Source organism: Nyctibius grandis, chromosome 10 (genome assembly GCF_013368605.1).
Source record: "Nyctibius grandis isolate bNycGra1 chromosome 10, bNycGra1.pri, whole genome shotgun sequence".
Lineage (NCBI taxonomy): Eukaryota > Metazoa > Chordata > Aves > Nyctibiiformes > Nyctibiidae > Nyctibius > Nyctibius grandis.
The window spans coordinates 18,095,617-18,111,568 of record NC_090667.1 but is presented as its reverse complement, the minus strand read 5'-3'; the positions used below and the strand labels follow the sequence as shown (position 1 = coordinate 18,111,568).

General features: G+C 40.0%; 1 protein-coding gene across 1 annotated transcript in view; it reads right to left on the bottom strand.

Annotated features, from left to right (window-relative positions):
* Positions 1-4,062: 4,062 nt before the first annotated feature.
* Positions 4,063-15,952, bottom strand: part of SFMBT1 (Scm like with four mbt domains 1) — a 72,078-nt gene continuing 60,188 nt past the window's right edge. The window contains exons 11-21 of the mRNA XM_068408418.1: positions 15,251-15,377; positions 14,434-14,547; positions 12,956-12,998; positions 11,627-11,691; positions 10,345-10,484; positions 9,254-9,363; positions 7,365-7,540; positions 6,410-6,588; positions 5,978-6,223; positions 5,335-5,463; positions 4,063-4,304 (exon numbers count right to left, since the gene is read on the bottom strand). Of these exons, the coding sequence (XP_068264519.1) occupies positions 4,164-4,304; positions 5,335-5,463; positions 5,978-6,223; positions 6,410-6,588; positions 7,365-7,540; positions 9,254-9,363; positions 10,345-10,484; positions 11,627-11,691; positions 12,956-12,998; positions 14,434-14,547; positions 15,251-15,377 (1,470 nt within the window). The 3' untranslated portion in view covers positions 4,063-4,163. The remainder of the gene's footprint in view (positions 4,305-5,334; positions 5,464-5,977; positions 6,224-6,409; positions 6,589-7,364; positions 7,541-9,253; positions 9,364-10,344; positions 10,485-11,626; positions 11,692-12,955; positions 12,999-14,433; positions 14,548-15,250; positions 15,378-15,952) is intronic.

Here is a 15,952-nt window from a genome sequence, read left to right as displayed (position 1 = left end):
AGTCTCCTGACAGAGCCTAAGTCTTTGTGCTTAGTTACTTTTAGGTAATTCGAGCTCACAGTAGGCAGTAACCAGTGTGCCACTATGTGACAGGACTGGTTAAGGAGTAGCTTTGTATAGGATCTCTGAATTTTTGGCTTTCTGGTAAGGCTAGTAATTTCTCCTCTAATAACAGATTTGGTCCAAAGGTATCCAGTCTCCAATTCAAGCTTGACAGTTTTGAAGCCTATTCCATTACATTCAAAAATCTCTCAAGCCACTTTGCCTTTTGCTAACAATGTACCAAATCTTTGTACTTTATACAGAAGAATGGAGTGCTCGGTCCAGTCAACTGTAAATATATTTACACTTCTGTGGGCCTAGCAGCTAAATACTTCCCTCCTTTAAAGCATCATTGAAATCAAGAATAAACCCTAGTAAATCCTAAAATAACAACAAAAGAGTGCTGAAAGTTGTGACAAGAGAAAGTAATCTTAACGACCACTCCCGAACTCTGTATGTATTGTTTCCATTAATCCCAGGAGAGACTGCAAACACTCCTGGAGCTCTGTACAACACACAAATGAATCTCCCTTTTATTTCATTCCTCAAAGAGCAACTTTCAGAAATGTTTAGCACTGGAAAAAAGTAGTCATCATTCACCAAGGTCAGTGCTGTACCTCTCCTGTTCTGGAAGGATCGCTTCCGTTTAGGACGGACTGCAAGCTGCTCGTGCTTTGGGGGATAATTCTACCACATTAACCTTCCATGACATTTTTGGAGGTCAAATACTTCTCTGTTATGGACTCCTTGTGTTGGTGCAGAAAGCACGCTATAGTAACTCAACAAAATCTTTCTGCTTAACAAGGCTAAGCTTAGGACAGTACAGGTGCCATATGGAGGCACCACTAGGTTTCTAAAGCTATGATGTGCAAAACCAAGACGGTACAATGCATACGAAAACTAGACAAGCAAGAATACAAACCCTCAATGGGTCAGCCAAGGGAAATCTCCTTTTACATAAACAGCACATGAGGCCCAGTGGAGGGCTTGTTTTCTTGTGCTGAATGCATTTGTGCAGGACACCACTGCCTTTCTCCTGGACTCCAGCTTTGTTTTATCTTATGGTGAATGGATGTGGTAGAGGACAGCACAAATCCCTGAAGCCTGAATTAGTGCAGTCCTCGAAACTCCTGCTGGTGAAACATCAGTATCCCCCAAAGCCAAGATTCAGCCATCGGCTACCAAAATCCAGTTTTGAAGAAACAAGAGCAACTAAAGCAGCACGTGAGCTGATTTCAAGTAATGTTGGAATAAGATGGACAAATATAAGTGCAGTTGTGTCATCTGCCACGCATAGAGAAAGAGGAACTTGAAACAGAGTCAAGATAAAGCCCCAATTATCCCTTTTAAATTCAGCAACAAAACAGAGTGCATTTTTTTCCAGGAAACGGAGTGTACAGTACCCGTGTGCAGCATAAAAACATTTCACAAAATAATGAAAACATCCCTTTTGAAAATCTCAACAAAAATAGATCCCATTGGGACCAGACTGTCAGTGCCTCCCAAAACAAGGCAGAAAAATCCAGCCTGTAAAACGTGCCAAAGGTGACCAGTAAATGTCCCACTAACCTCTGAAACTGCTGACTGCTTTATTTACTGAGAAAAAGTATGACATTTGTATTTAAAGCCCTAGGCACCGTGTTAACAAGTTCACTAAATTACCCTTTAAGCTCTGTTCTCTCCTGACAACTACTTAAAAAGACATCTATCTGTCCATGGGGAAAGGTGGAAGCAATACCTCTTGGCTATGCAGGTCAATTCTGCTGGGCATGAGTGCAATAGAACTCTGGAAACCCTGAAGAATGACAAATATGGTCCAAAAGCATCATTTTCCAGCCCCTAAGTTCTCTCCTGGTCAAATTTCTGAAGACAAGACGCTGACAGCAAAGCAGCAATATTTCTTTCAAAAATTTTTTCAGGCCTAATGGCTTATCACTGGGCTTGTCCTAAGGGAATGGCATACATGCGGATGACCTAAGCACAACATGAAGAGCCAAAATGTCAACCTGTTGGCCACATATCTGATGTGAGGAAGAAGAAGGGGCACTTTGATTTCAATTTAATTTTGTTTTCAGACTGCTTACAACTTGGGAGAAAAAATTGTCCTAGCTACACACTTCTCTCCCTCCCTCAACAACACTCAGCTAGTAAACAGTCTGTCTGACATTTACGTTTTGATTCTGGAATGGAAAAAAACCCCTGATTTTAGCACTTCTGTAAATAGTTCTGCCTTGATTAGGCAGTTAGTCTAAGGGGCAAAAGAAATAAACCCCAGTTATTTAGCTTTGCTTACTTTAAACAGTTTTCATTGGAGGTAGCTCCTCCTCAACACCTATGTGGCAGATAAAGACACACAGACTGTGCAAACTCAGCTCTCAGTTTACAGACAACTTCCTCGCTGAGTCCTACAGCTCACAGCATCAGAATAACTGATCACGTTAGGCCTAAGAGACGCTTGAATCAATCCATCTGACCAGAGTAACCAGTGTTTATCAAAAATCAGCAAGTGCATCTTCCTACCTCAAACGCCTTAGGATGCCAGGGGCTTTCTGCAAAAATGTATTTGAATAGGAGATAAAGGACCAGGGCTGCACACGTGAAGCTTCTGCCTGTGCTCCTCCAAATACTCTGAGAACAGGCAGAGCGAATGAATGCAAGCCACCTGAAACCTAATGCTTACTTAATGCAGATCTTGAGCCTGATGCAAGTTTCACACATCTTTAATGGAAAGTAGGGTAAGCCTGTCACTTGAAGTGTAAAGCACAGGTCTACAGCAAGTGGCTGATTGGGTTTTATTACCCTGGGAAATTAAAATCAGCAGTTCATCCTACTGTGAGCCTACTGATGGAACTAGATGTCCCTCTGGTCCTTTTACTTTTCTCTAAAAAAAGCACACAAACCCCTTCCCAACTCCCCATATTTTCATCAAGTCTAATCCTGAGCAGCTGTAAGTAGTTAAGAATACAAAGTCATGCTTGTAAGATAGTTTCCAGTATGCAAACACTGGCAGACCTAAGTTGCAGTCCTCTGTCGATCACAGTTTTCTTAGTGTATTCTCTAAAAAGATGTTCAGGCAGCAAAGCAAAAGTTGGCTGACAGGCTCTGTGTACACGGCCCAACTGTTTGCTATAAGAAAAAGGAAATCACTTCACACAATTACAAAAAAAAAAATTATCTGACAACCAAAATACATAAAACGCAGAGGCACTTTCTCTTTCCTTCCTTTTTTTCCTACAGCCTGTCTGTAAGAGAAGTGCAAAATAATTTAAGTTTTCTGACGTCTGAAAAAAAGGTAACATCCAGGTTAAGCCTACACAGGTTTCAGCTAAAGCTTTGGAACAGAAGCTCTGGATGCTGATATTGGTTTGTACTCCTGACATGCCTACAGAAGAGAGACTGCTGTGCAGCTACAAACGATTTGTCCAGAAGTAGTTCCCTCCCTTTTTAGTTCATCACTTCTACTGTTCAGGCTACAGAGGTAGTAAAAACAAAACAAAACAAAGACCCAACAACAACAAACCAAAAAAAACCCAAATAAACAAAAAAAAACCAAAAGGAACCACATTCTTGCTATACTGTACATTCAGAACCCTGTGGCCATGTTGTTGTCCTAACAATGAACAAATTCATTAAAAAACTCAACGTGCAAAGAGCACATTCTGAAGCCAGTGCTGTGGTAAAGCAAGTGTTCGTCCACAGGGAGGGAAGGGGATTCTGTAAATCATCAGGAACAGAGAAAGATTATTTCTGGCAGCCTACATGCTAACGTAAACAGGATCCGTTTCTCCTTTTGAAGTTCCGCGCCAACAGAACTATTGAAATGTCATTTCCCACCAGAGGAGACTTTTCTGTAATCATTAAAAAATACATTTAAAAAAGGGAACCATAGAGCAAGAGACTATCGTGTTCCCGAGCTGGCAGCTGGTAGAGTAGCCCCTGTGTTTGCATTGGCATTTTGCTCCAGATGTCGTCTTCCTTTTGTCAAAGTGAAAAACCGAGGCTGACAGATTTTCTTAGGTCACCAGGGCCCCAGTTTAACTTTATTTGGCTTTCCTTGCTAGAGAGAAAGGAGCATGTTTTTGTAGTTGTGCTTCAAAGGTCCACTTCAACTTGGTTGCTCCTCAGTTAGCAAACTGCTGGTAAAAGGCAAGTTTGACCCTCTCAATGTGATGGCAAAGTTTAATAGCTGGCCCAAGCTTCAAGTCCATACACTCCTGAACGGTGGGCAGGGTCAGCAGCAGCAGTGCCTGGCCATCGATTTCCTGTCAGAAGACAAAAACTCCATAGTGACTTTGTTGTTCTGTCTTCCCTGCTCCTTCAGCTTTGACTTGCTGTAATTTCAGATTCGCGACAGTTTGTGAACTAGACATTTCCTTCATGCTACCCCAGGCAGCTTAAAAAAAAAAAAAAATCTCTCCTTCTCACAACAAATTAACTCCTTTCTTAAAATGTCAGCTCCAATTCACTGGCTAAGGGACAGAACCTCATGAGATGCTATTTTTAAACAATAAACCTAGTAACAGAAACAAAGAAAGTTTCATGCAGAAAGTCACTTTACCTAACCCTCTGCATCTTTCTAGAGAAACAGAGGTTCTACAAGGAAAAGTACATCTTCTGGAACATCTACCGTAAACCATACTCATCACCAGTTCCAGTACTACAGTTTTAATAGATGATGTTGTTTTACGGCAAATTTTAACCAAGATGCAAGAACAACGTTAACGTGACTCATGTTTCTACGCCAGCTGTCATCCTTTAACATAAAACGTTCACTTCTTGTGCAGCTGTACGACACTGTGATACCTGCAGTTAGTCTGCAGAACGGAAAACATTTATCATTTGGAAAAGTCAATACAAGTGGCAAAACTATATCTCCTAGAAAACAGGCTCCTGCCTTCATGCTGCTTGGTTGTAGGCATTCTCTACAGTTTTGGGATTCGGATGCCCCACAGACCAAAATGTCTTTCACTGAGTACTAAGAAACCTGAAAAATTATGGCCATTCCCTTGACCCTCCTCTCCCAAACTGCAGAAGATTGTGCATGTGTTTCTTTCCTCAAAATCCTATTATAAAATTTATAGAATCATAGAATGGTTTGGGTGGAAGGGACCTTAAAGATCATCCAGTTCCAACCCCCCTGCCATGGGCAGGGACACCATCCACTAGACCAGGTTGCTCAAAGCCCCTTCCAACCTGGCCTTGAAAACTATTAAACTAGCTTCTTTTTGTGATTCATTAGAGGATAAGAAGCAAAGTAACAGATTCAATGTTTTAACAGACAGAAAATCATACCTGATCAAGGAAAATTCTTGCCAGTGGTGCACAGTCAGTGGATTTGAGGAATCGTACAACATCAGCCACGCTCCATTCCAGAGGGTTACTGTCCAGCTGCAGCTTTTCAGCAGCCTCCATCTTTATGTCCTAGACAAGCCACCCAGCACAAAAAGAATTCCCAAAGTACTACATATGCAATGGACCAACAACATTCTCCCCCACACTCAATCATTCAGCTGACAAATTAAGCTCTAATGAGAGCTCAAACTGTAGAGGTTTCTTGGTTAGCAGAGATGTGCAGATTAGCATTGTGCTGAGGGTGGAGGCTGCAACATCATTATAGCCAGTAAACAGGGATCTAAAAGCAGGATTTCGTCAACACCACATCACTGCTCAGGTTGAACCAAGACGAGTGCTAACAGCTGGGAAATGCAAAGTTCACCATTCTGTCTACAGCTTTCTGTTTAGTCTTTATTACAGTCCTGTAATATGACTGTAATAAAAATAATGATTTTTAATTATTCTGTAGTGTCTTCACAATGCCCTTTATGGGGTAACAGAGTATTTTATGAGAACACATGTGTGATGGTTAATAGTCCCAAGATATTCGAGCTTGCCCAACAGTGAGCAAGCTAGAACACAAATCTACAGTCGAAGTTACCTTTGGCGAAGGAGGTTTGTTTTCATCGTCAGAAAAAGAAAAGGTCCTCAGCTTTCTCTTCCTCTTGTCTCGGTCCTGAGCCAGGGAATGAGACAGTTCACTCTGTGTAGGAGAGGATGACAGCGATTTCTTCTCTGATACCTCTGATTCCTCAAGCAATTCGTCTTGCTGCTCTGAGGTACTATCCTCAGTCAGAGATTCTTCATCTACCTCATCCTGGTCATCCTCCTCTTCTCCCCCACTGCCCTGAAGAGGTAGGAAAAAAAAAAGTGATGAAACAAAAAAACCCTGTAAGTTTAGGACAAAAGCTATGATTGCCACCCATTTGTCAACTGTACCCTGAGGTTACAAGAGACTAACAGTCCGTGGTTTCAAATGTAGCTAGTCAAAGATCACATACCACATCTATTAAAGTTGTTGGCAGTCTCATACCTGGGGAGATCCAGCTGGAGTGTTGTCCACTGAAGCAGAAGAACGTTTTTTCTTATGAACAAAAAAATGTTTTCGTCTCTTCCGTCTTTTATTTGTTTTCTTCATGGCTACTTCCAGGTTACTGTGGCCACCCGGAGGCCTACCTATCCGCTTGTTTTTCCGCTTGCCATAATAGTGTGCTACCAGGACAGAAGAAAGGAGCATCATGTTGAAATGCACCTTCAATGTCACTAGTTATGTTTGTCCACAATCAGGACTGGAAAATCCATAGAAGGATATTTGCCAATAGAAATCCCAACTCTGCAAAACTTCAAAATGTGTATGTCTATATTTTCCTCTTCAATTTGGTTTAAGGAAGAAGAGTTATTAATCAATTTTATCTGCCCTATAAAGATTTACTTCCTCCATCTCGAGAAGCCCCAAATGATCATTTTTTTATACAAAAATCATCAGCCACAGACTTGGTCCAATTTAATGGTGCTTTTTGTGATTGTTTTGTAGTTTTTAGACATGGCCTCAACGCACTGTTTGTTCTCACAGTGTCAAATGTTTAAAGTTAGTTTAGAAAAAACTCTAAAAACCTAAAAAACCTAAAAGCTAAGAAAAGAGCTTGAAGGTGTTTTATTTTGTTCCACAAGAAACTGGTAAAAGCAATTACAATGCCATTTAAGTTACAATTTTGGAGTCAGTTCTTGCCTCAAACGTTGTCTTAAGAAGACAAAGCTTTAAGCACACAACAGAAAGTTAAGCCATGGTTCTACCACTTAATACAGAATTAATTTTTCTCCCCTACACACTGGCACAGATATTTTGTAGGCCTGTGCGTGTAGTGCTTGAGCTGCTCCTTGTATAAGCAAAGCAATGTATTTTGGATTCCTTCTGGAGCCAAAGCCAGAAGAACACAAAATATAACACCCCAAGCCCCACCTCAGTTTGAGATCAGCAGCCTACTCACTGTATTTAGTCTTTGTCAGGACAGAGCAGTTCTCTGAACACTTATCCAGCACCATCTGAGGGCTGAAGAGGTTTGGACAACACTCCAACTTGATGCATGTTTTTCTACAGAAATCTGCCACACGATCTGCCGTCCTCACAACCTCCACAGTTGCACGGTAGCTCTTCCCTTTGTACCTAGCATTGAAAATATCATCATAGTTCAGGCATCCTCTAATTACCAGGATTAAAGTACTTCATTGAGAGGTGTATAAGAACATTGCTTTGAGATCAAACTCGGGGAAAACCTGAGCAATGAGGAACTTTATGGACTAACAAGTCCAGGAAACAGGTAGTCCTGTCTCTTATGACAGATCCTCAAGCAAAGAAACAAAGCCAGCACCAGAGAGATGCCTGCAGTACCAAACACAGCAACGCTGCCCTGCCAGCTCCTGTAAAATACCATCCCAGAGGACTATCCCACAGTTTAGATGTTTCGTTTTCTTTATTCACAGATGATTTGTTCTTTCTTTGTTTTTATGGGACTGCAGAAGTGTCCACTGTGATGTAGACAGCTGGTCCCTAAAACCAAGATGGAGTGCACCAATTCAGCTAATAAAGGTAACAGCAGACAGCTTCTAGTGAGCCATTCTATGCACATATTATGGCAAACAAATGAACTACTGTCACATTTCCACTCAGCTTTCATTTAACTGCTGAACAATTTGTCAGGACAGTCACTTGCCATGACTTTACATATTGCTCCTGTTTGATTTAAATTAAGAAAAGATTTCTTTTTGTTCATCAGCCTTACCATGACACTGACAGAGCCGCACTGTGAAATATCTGCCAGAGTCATTCATCATTTCTGCTTTGTTCTCCCAGCACAGCTACTGGCACGTGCTGGTATCTATTAGGGATGTCTGAGGCCTGCAAGTATCTAGTTAATGCATTGAAAAAAAGAGCTATATCATCATAGTCCAGATATCCCTGGTGTCACTACTGTGACAAAAGAAAGCACACAGCAACTTCAGTGAAACCAAAAACTTCTTTTTTTTTTTTCTCTATTCTTCAGGTACATCTTCTATTTACACTAACCTTTCCTACGATCTTCCTGTTGTCCAAATCCAGGGCAATGCTTTGATATATGGAAAGGTGTCTTTTTACACATGAAACTGATCCAACAAAAGAACTACTGACATGTTCAAAACTATGTAGGCAAGTGTGCTGTGGCACATCGGGAAAATCGAATCTCTAGTACGCACAGCGACCTAATTACAAGACCATCACTAGACTATAAAGGAATATCTGGATTTATCAAAAGTATGTAAATATTATCTCTGCTTTTTTCCTAGCCACAAAATGATCTTGCAAAGAAGCTCCAACTCAAAAAGCTCAGCAGGAAAACTAAGGAGCGCTTTAGGGTAGGCTGTTGTAGAAAGACTTGATGCCAGGCCATTTCAGAGCACTGCTATAACTTAATTTCAGAGGAATCTTCTTCCACTAGGAAATATGTGTGGAAATGCCACGGAAGTCTGAAAAGCTTCCTAAGTAGTATGTGCTTCTGCTGTAAAATACTGACAATTATCTTCAGATGAATTATCTTAAACCTCACCTGCAGGTCTGCCAGTGTATATGCTACGTTGTACCAGTACCACACCATTCTTACCTCACCACTAGCTGCTTACGTGCCAGTAGCAGAGAACCCCCGGCATATTAAGGAGCATTAAAATCAAATGCACTTCACCAGACATTCATAAAGTTTATAAAGATTTGGAAGTTTAATGGCTGTCAGCACATTGATATGCTATAAGCAATTTTTCCTTCTCTGAAATGTGAGAAGTTAAAGCATAGACTACAGAGAACATTGCTATTGGGATCAACTAAACAGGGAACAGGACAAGAATTTACTTGGCTTTTAGGGTCTCTCCATGCCCATGCCATGCAGCCTCTTCATCCAACTGCAGTTCTCGCAGGACGCGGCTAGGTTTGTAAGCTGCATTGATCAATAAAGTGAGCACCTACAGTAAGGGAGGGAAGAGGAGAAAATACGTTTAAGTTATTTGTATGATAAATCTGTTTTAAAGTGCCAGGGTAGAATAGGAAATTACTTCTATTCATCCACATTATCTAGCATCAAAGCACTCATTCACAGCAGGATGACAGATACCGCCCGATACTGCCAAAGTGAAAACTGAGAGCAGCCAACACTTCGGGTCTCGCCAAACCTTCAGAATTTGTCTGCAGAGCCACGAGTCTATCTAGCAATTTCCAAGTCATTGCCCTTGAATTACATGTCCCTAAATTAAACCCTGGGGCTGAATACCACAAAACTTGCATAACCTTGCGTAAATCTAAGTGATTATCTTAAGAGACTGTTTGACATGTGAAGATGTGCCAAAAAATGCTGCAGGATTTTGCTGCCTGCCAACCCACTACTTGCTACAAAATCATACTGCAGAATCTTAAGCTCTCCTCTGTTTTGCTTTCATGAACCACGATAAGGACAATTTCATCTAATCTTTGCAAATCATATCCAACTTATAAAACACAGAGTATTATTTTAATTTTCCAATTACCGAAAATAAGTTTGCCATTTCTACTAAGAAAATCTGTATTTCCTCTGTTTTAACATCAACAGAGCAAACTGTAAAGGAATTTGGGGATTATCTGAAGCTAAATTCTGTTAATTAAAATTGAAGCATTTATTACAGCTATAAAAAGATACTAACTCCTCTGACTGTGGTAATTACAGGTTACTCTGTTTTAACTTAAAATAAAGTTTAGCAGTAGAAGGCTAACTGCAACTCAGATAAATGAGAGGCTTTTACTCTTTCCAGCTGTTCACAAAACAGTCCATGATTTATACTTGGTTTTATACAGAAAACACTCTTTACTCATTATCAGCTTAAATTTATTAATTACCCATCTATAATTAGAGAGACACTCCAGCGTTTACGATACACTGCTACATGCAGGTCCAGAACGTACAACCACCTCACCTCTTTCAGAACAAGAACGCAGTTCCCAGGTCCCACAGACTGTGGAAGCTCTGCAATCCTGCCTTTGTTAAGGTAAGGCCCTGAGAAGCACCGGTGGTTGAAGTAGATCTTTGGGCAGCAGTACTTTCCATTAATTACCACTGAGAAAGGAGAAAGCAAAGATCTAAATCACACGCTACAACTTCCCCAGCAAAGAATGACTTCTTACAATGTGTAATATTTTGCCTGCTGTAAAAAAGGAGGGGAAAAAGTCTTGAATGACATGAATTTGGGGTAGTTTCAGTGTCACATTTGCGGTGATAGCACTAGTTATTCAATGTTGCCAAAATATTTTTCATACTTCACATGCACGCTTGCAAATTGTCAAACTATAGGAAATAAAGTTGGTCATTTATCAGAAAAAAAAAATTTCTTCCTGGCTAGTCTGATGCTTCATGGTATTACATCAGTGAGAACAGGCAAGAAGACGACAATCCCAACTTTTTGGTAGCAGAAGCACTTCCTACACAGGAATCATGGATAAATTTTCTAGTCAAATACTTATCTCTCCCTCAAACTTCTGCCACCAGAGAAGCTGGCAAAGTTATACTCCACTGCTTATCCTAAATTGCAATATTACATTGCTTTGCATTTTTAGGCTCTTTCCCTCAATCAGCAAACAAAAGATGCAGCAACTGATACAGTGACCTTTGACGAACTGACATCAAGTTTTCTAAACCTATTAAACGGTTCAACGCTGCTCAAAATTGAAGTTATGTATAATATGTATTGCAAGATATTTATGTATAAATACAAAATTGTTTTACCCTAGCAGTGTTGTAGCTTTTCTTGGCTAACACTATCACTTAAAGATCTTAAATTCAGTAGCTGATAACTGGCAGATAAATAAATGAAGTCAAATTTACATTATGACTCCATTAAAAGCCAATTAAAATGCTTAGCAAGCACGAATCATTTCTATAAAGCTTGCATTTGGTGCAGCTTCAGATGTGCATTTCACTGTACAGAAAACAACAGAGAGGCATTTTGTTGCCAAACAGATAGATCTGTATGAGTGTTTCACCAGCAGATGTACTTATTCATCATATTCATTCTTGCAACAGTTTAGAAAATCATTAGATTTCGCCATCTGGCACACAAAGCAGTTTACTGTTTGAATTGCTTTTGTTTATCATGATGATGAAGTTACCATAAAAAACAGACAAACCTGCTTCCCAAAGCTAGAATCTAACGACTCAAGAGCACAGATGCAGCGCGCCTGTTATGTTTCTCTGATCAGTACCTGAGTCAGAAGAGTTCAGTTCCTGGTTCTTTAGTCCATCATGAACTGTCCTTGAAGACAAAATTCTGAAATGAAAGACAAAGATTGAGGAAAGGGACATAGGGTAAGGACAGTCACCTCTCAGTTACTAAAACCCAACCATTAGTCTTTTTTTTTTTCTCCAGGTCCAGCCTTATTAACCTACTTTTTATACCTCCCCTGTTTCACAATAACAACATGCAAGGACTATCAAATTCAATTTGGAAAGGACTACTGTACTGCTACAGCTAGCAGCAATCCTTGCTTGAAGGATATGGGCTATCATGCTGATAAACACACCACACAAAGCCACCGACAATAGTTTACATTTTCTGCCTCCTTTTAACTTCATTTCACTTTTCATGGCACAAGACAGTGTACAGTCTTATATTATGCATTTTGAAAAAGGTGGATTTTAAACAAAATCCAACCAAAATTACTCTCTGGTAAGAATTCCAATTACAAACATGGAAGAACAGTCTGCTCAGTATTTTAGGAGCAATGAAAGCATTGGCAGGACTACTGACAGATTTGGTGTTTGTAAAGCTGTAAGAGTCAATAAAACCAACTGTCAGGCATTCTGCTGAGCATTTTTGAGCAGGCTCACACGAAGAAGTTTCATATGTGTGACACAGAGATTATAGACAAATTGTAGATATTAGCAGAACTCTCCTTTTTGGTTAGTCTGGGCCAAATTTAACCTGGGAGGGAACTATTAGAAGTTCATCTACTAAATGACAGCACTCACCCTAAAGCCAAATTTTCTGATCAGTTGTGCAAAATCACAGCTACATGTTAAGGTAGCCACATTTTCTAAGCATGTTTACATTACAGAAATGTATTATCTGAGAAGGAATACAATCAAAAGGGAATCCAGTAATTTTTCCTATTAATCACCACTAAAAAAAGGCTCAAGCACAAACTTACAAACACAGTCTGAAGATCAGGCTAGTTTTTCTTAAATGAACTCCAATACTCACAGATAATGCAATCTTTTAAAAATGAAAGATCAACAATTTTAACCCCAGAGCTTCAACGGCTTGACCCCATTCAATAATTCAGCTGAGTTGCACTAGCACTGTTAAAAAAAAATCCATGCTTTCTATCCCCTACTATAGCAGTGCAAGAGGTCTTTTTCAATATCAACAGGAACTACCAGCATTAAGATAAATGGATTGTGGGATCTCTCAACCCTCTGTATAGCACTTCTGTAAAGCTAAATCTCCCCTAAGACAACATGATTTACCAATTAGAAAAAGAAAAAAAAAACAAACCCCAACAGAAAATAAAAGCAAAAAGCCTGTTACTTACTGTTTCTCTGGTTGAACTACTGCAATTTTTTTCTGCTTGTTTACTGAAGGAAGAAGAAGAAAATATCAACAGTGAAGTATGGGAGGCAAACAAATGAAACTTCTAGTACAATATATATACTAGCCTCATTTCCTCTAAGTTACACGTCAAAAAGAATCTATGTTCAAAGTCACCGCAATGTTAGATAATTGACCCATCTACACTAGAGACAAGCTGGCCCGTGTAATTTGAAGCAACCCAAAAGGTTTCCTTCAACTTCAACTAAAAATTCATTAAATCAGGCACGCATATCCCCAGTCTTCTGAGACATCTCACCTCTTGTGCATCTTTGTTTGCATCATAGCCCCTAAACTACCTGTAATACCAGCGAAAAAGGAATGATATGCTTTCCTTTTCAGCATGCAAAGGTGCTGATACCTAACCAAAGGTTAGGTTCACAGGCCTAACTCACCACTTTACTGGCTCAGGGAACTTCAACACTGTTTAACATTGAAACAGAATGAAATTAGCTGGTTGGAAACACATATGACTTAAGCCAGTTGCTATGGAGGAGAACACTGTTGCAACTAAGAAAGTCAACTAGGTGATGGGTCCACTTGCTAACTGTGGCTTTCACGATCAGGTAATAATATTACACAAGGTAATGCAATACATGCCTCTTCAGCAATTTCAGGCTTTGTCCCCAACAAACTTCTGGATTTTTTTTAAAGCATCTTTTCTCTAATTAGGATACCCCCCGAGCCCTTCCTCCTGTGTCCTTGGCAGTGCAGAAACGTCTCCGATTAGTTTCTCTTGCTTTGACTTGCAGTAAATGACAGCTCATTCCAATCTTACAATTTTATTATCTTACTTAATAAACATTCAGGGAGTTCTTCAGTTTCTCCAACTCCCATTAAACTTTAATAAAAAGAGTTTACTAACCAGTTGAGAGAGGACACTATCGTATGCTGCTTACTAGTGTAGTTAAAACAGGTAGGATTTACTTTTCCACATTTTGTCATTAAGGGACCATAACCACCTGGCCCATTTAGAAAGCTAGTCCCCTTTATTTCAACTCCAAAATGTATACACACTCAACACCATTTTGTTATGGCATTAATTTTACTTGCACAAGTGCAAGTGTAAAATCAGTATCAGGGTCAGACACATGGCAAGAACACCTCAGACAAAAGTATATGCACAGCATGCGTGTGTGTGCATACACACAGGTATGATTTCTTTATTGTGATTAATGGATTGTTTCCACGCACTTGCGCAGTGTGCAAGGGTCTCAAGCCAACACTGCCTGTTTTGGAGTTGTTGTAGGGATTCCAACCAGACCTAACAACCAGGGGAACAGTTGCACAAGGCATTGATTCTCTGTACATGGTGTTTCCAAATTCAGTGATGCCTGCAATAATTCTGCAGTAGCCTGCTCTTGAAGGTCTTGCCATCTCTATCAACCCAGCTAACCACTGCAAATTGAACAGAACTGGTACCTATTGCTTTGCGAGGAGGTCTGAGCTGATATCCATTCGTCTCACACCAACCCACTGGAAATATATTCATTGATTCCACACTCACTATACAGTCAGGGACGGGCTTCTTGGAGCCTGTTCAATTTAGAGAAGCAAAAATTGAAACAACTCATAAAAATAAAAAACGTCATTTGGTTAATGCTTGCTATATGTTTGCCAGTGAAGCTGCTTTTACTTATGGCGTATCTGGAACACAGTACCGATTGTTTATTCATCCCCTTTTATTGACCAGATTCTTTCCTGACCTCATTTGCTTCCTCCTAAAGGCTGGAGATGGGAATTTTTCATCCACAGTTTAGCAGAGATGCACAGTGCATAGTAAGTGCATGCTGATGTACCTCCCATCAAGAAATGGGATTTATAATGGAGAACGGCTGACATAGGCCTATTCTACCTTAATGAAGAACCTCTCTAAAAGTTTTCTTCCCAGGTCTAGTCAAAGCTTGCTCAGAATGCAAGTCATTCATCTGTAAAAATGTTACAAGGCCCTTGCTTTCTAAAAGACACTGATCAGCATTTTGCACAGTGACTAGCTTAGCACTGGCACACTGCAATGCACAAATGCCATTTTTGCCTGGCTTAAATAAGCACTGCCACCCAAGGCTAACTGGGAAACAGACAATGCAAGCGGGTTTTTGTTGTGTTTTCGTTGAGGAAACGGTGATTTGCTGCCCATATTCAGCAGGCAGTGAGTTTGCTGCAGATACTCTTCAGGTTTGATGGCGGTACTACAGAAGAGTCAATGCAGTGCTACTCTCCTCTCCCACATCAGGCTTACCCTCCAGCTGAAGCCAGAGGTAGGAATCTTTCAACTTGGTGACTGTAGCAATGCAAACTTCTTCAGGATCAACTGGGTTCACAGCCTCAAGCTTCATATTCTCTTTAAATCCATGGTCAGAAGTTAACTATGAAAAAAACAGAATACTTCAGTAAAATACCATCTGTATATCCAGGATATGATATGAATAGCCATGAACAGGAGCAACACATAAAAGCCTCAGTGTTTGTGTAAAACAGAAAGACACTTATGCAGTCAGAGACTACTTCAGATAATTAGCACACTGTGAATACAAGATATATTATGAACTACAACGAATTTAAGTTAAAAAAAGCTCTCTAGACAGACTTAGAAAAGAATATGTTTGTACACAAAATAAGGATGCTGAGATTCACTAAAAGGATTGAATGCATTCTAAGCAACCAGGAATTCTCTGCTGCTTGCTACCTAAGTGATAAGTCTGACAAATAGTCTGACCAGGCTCTCTATTACGTTAGCCTGGAAATCCATTTCACGTATGCAAATAACATTCCTGCCTCATCCCAGTGAGTTCTGGCAGACAGCAAAGGAAGCTTTCTTTTCATTTTACATTTTTTGGATAAGTAGGATTTCACTTTATTCACCAATTTAGTCACCATTTATTGAAAAATTCCTAAAACGTAAGAACGGGTATTTATCCAGCTCTGAAGCACCTGAATTAAA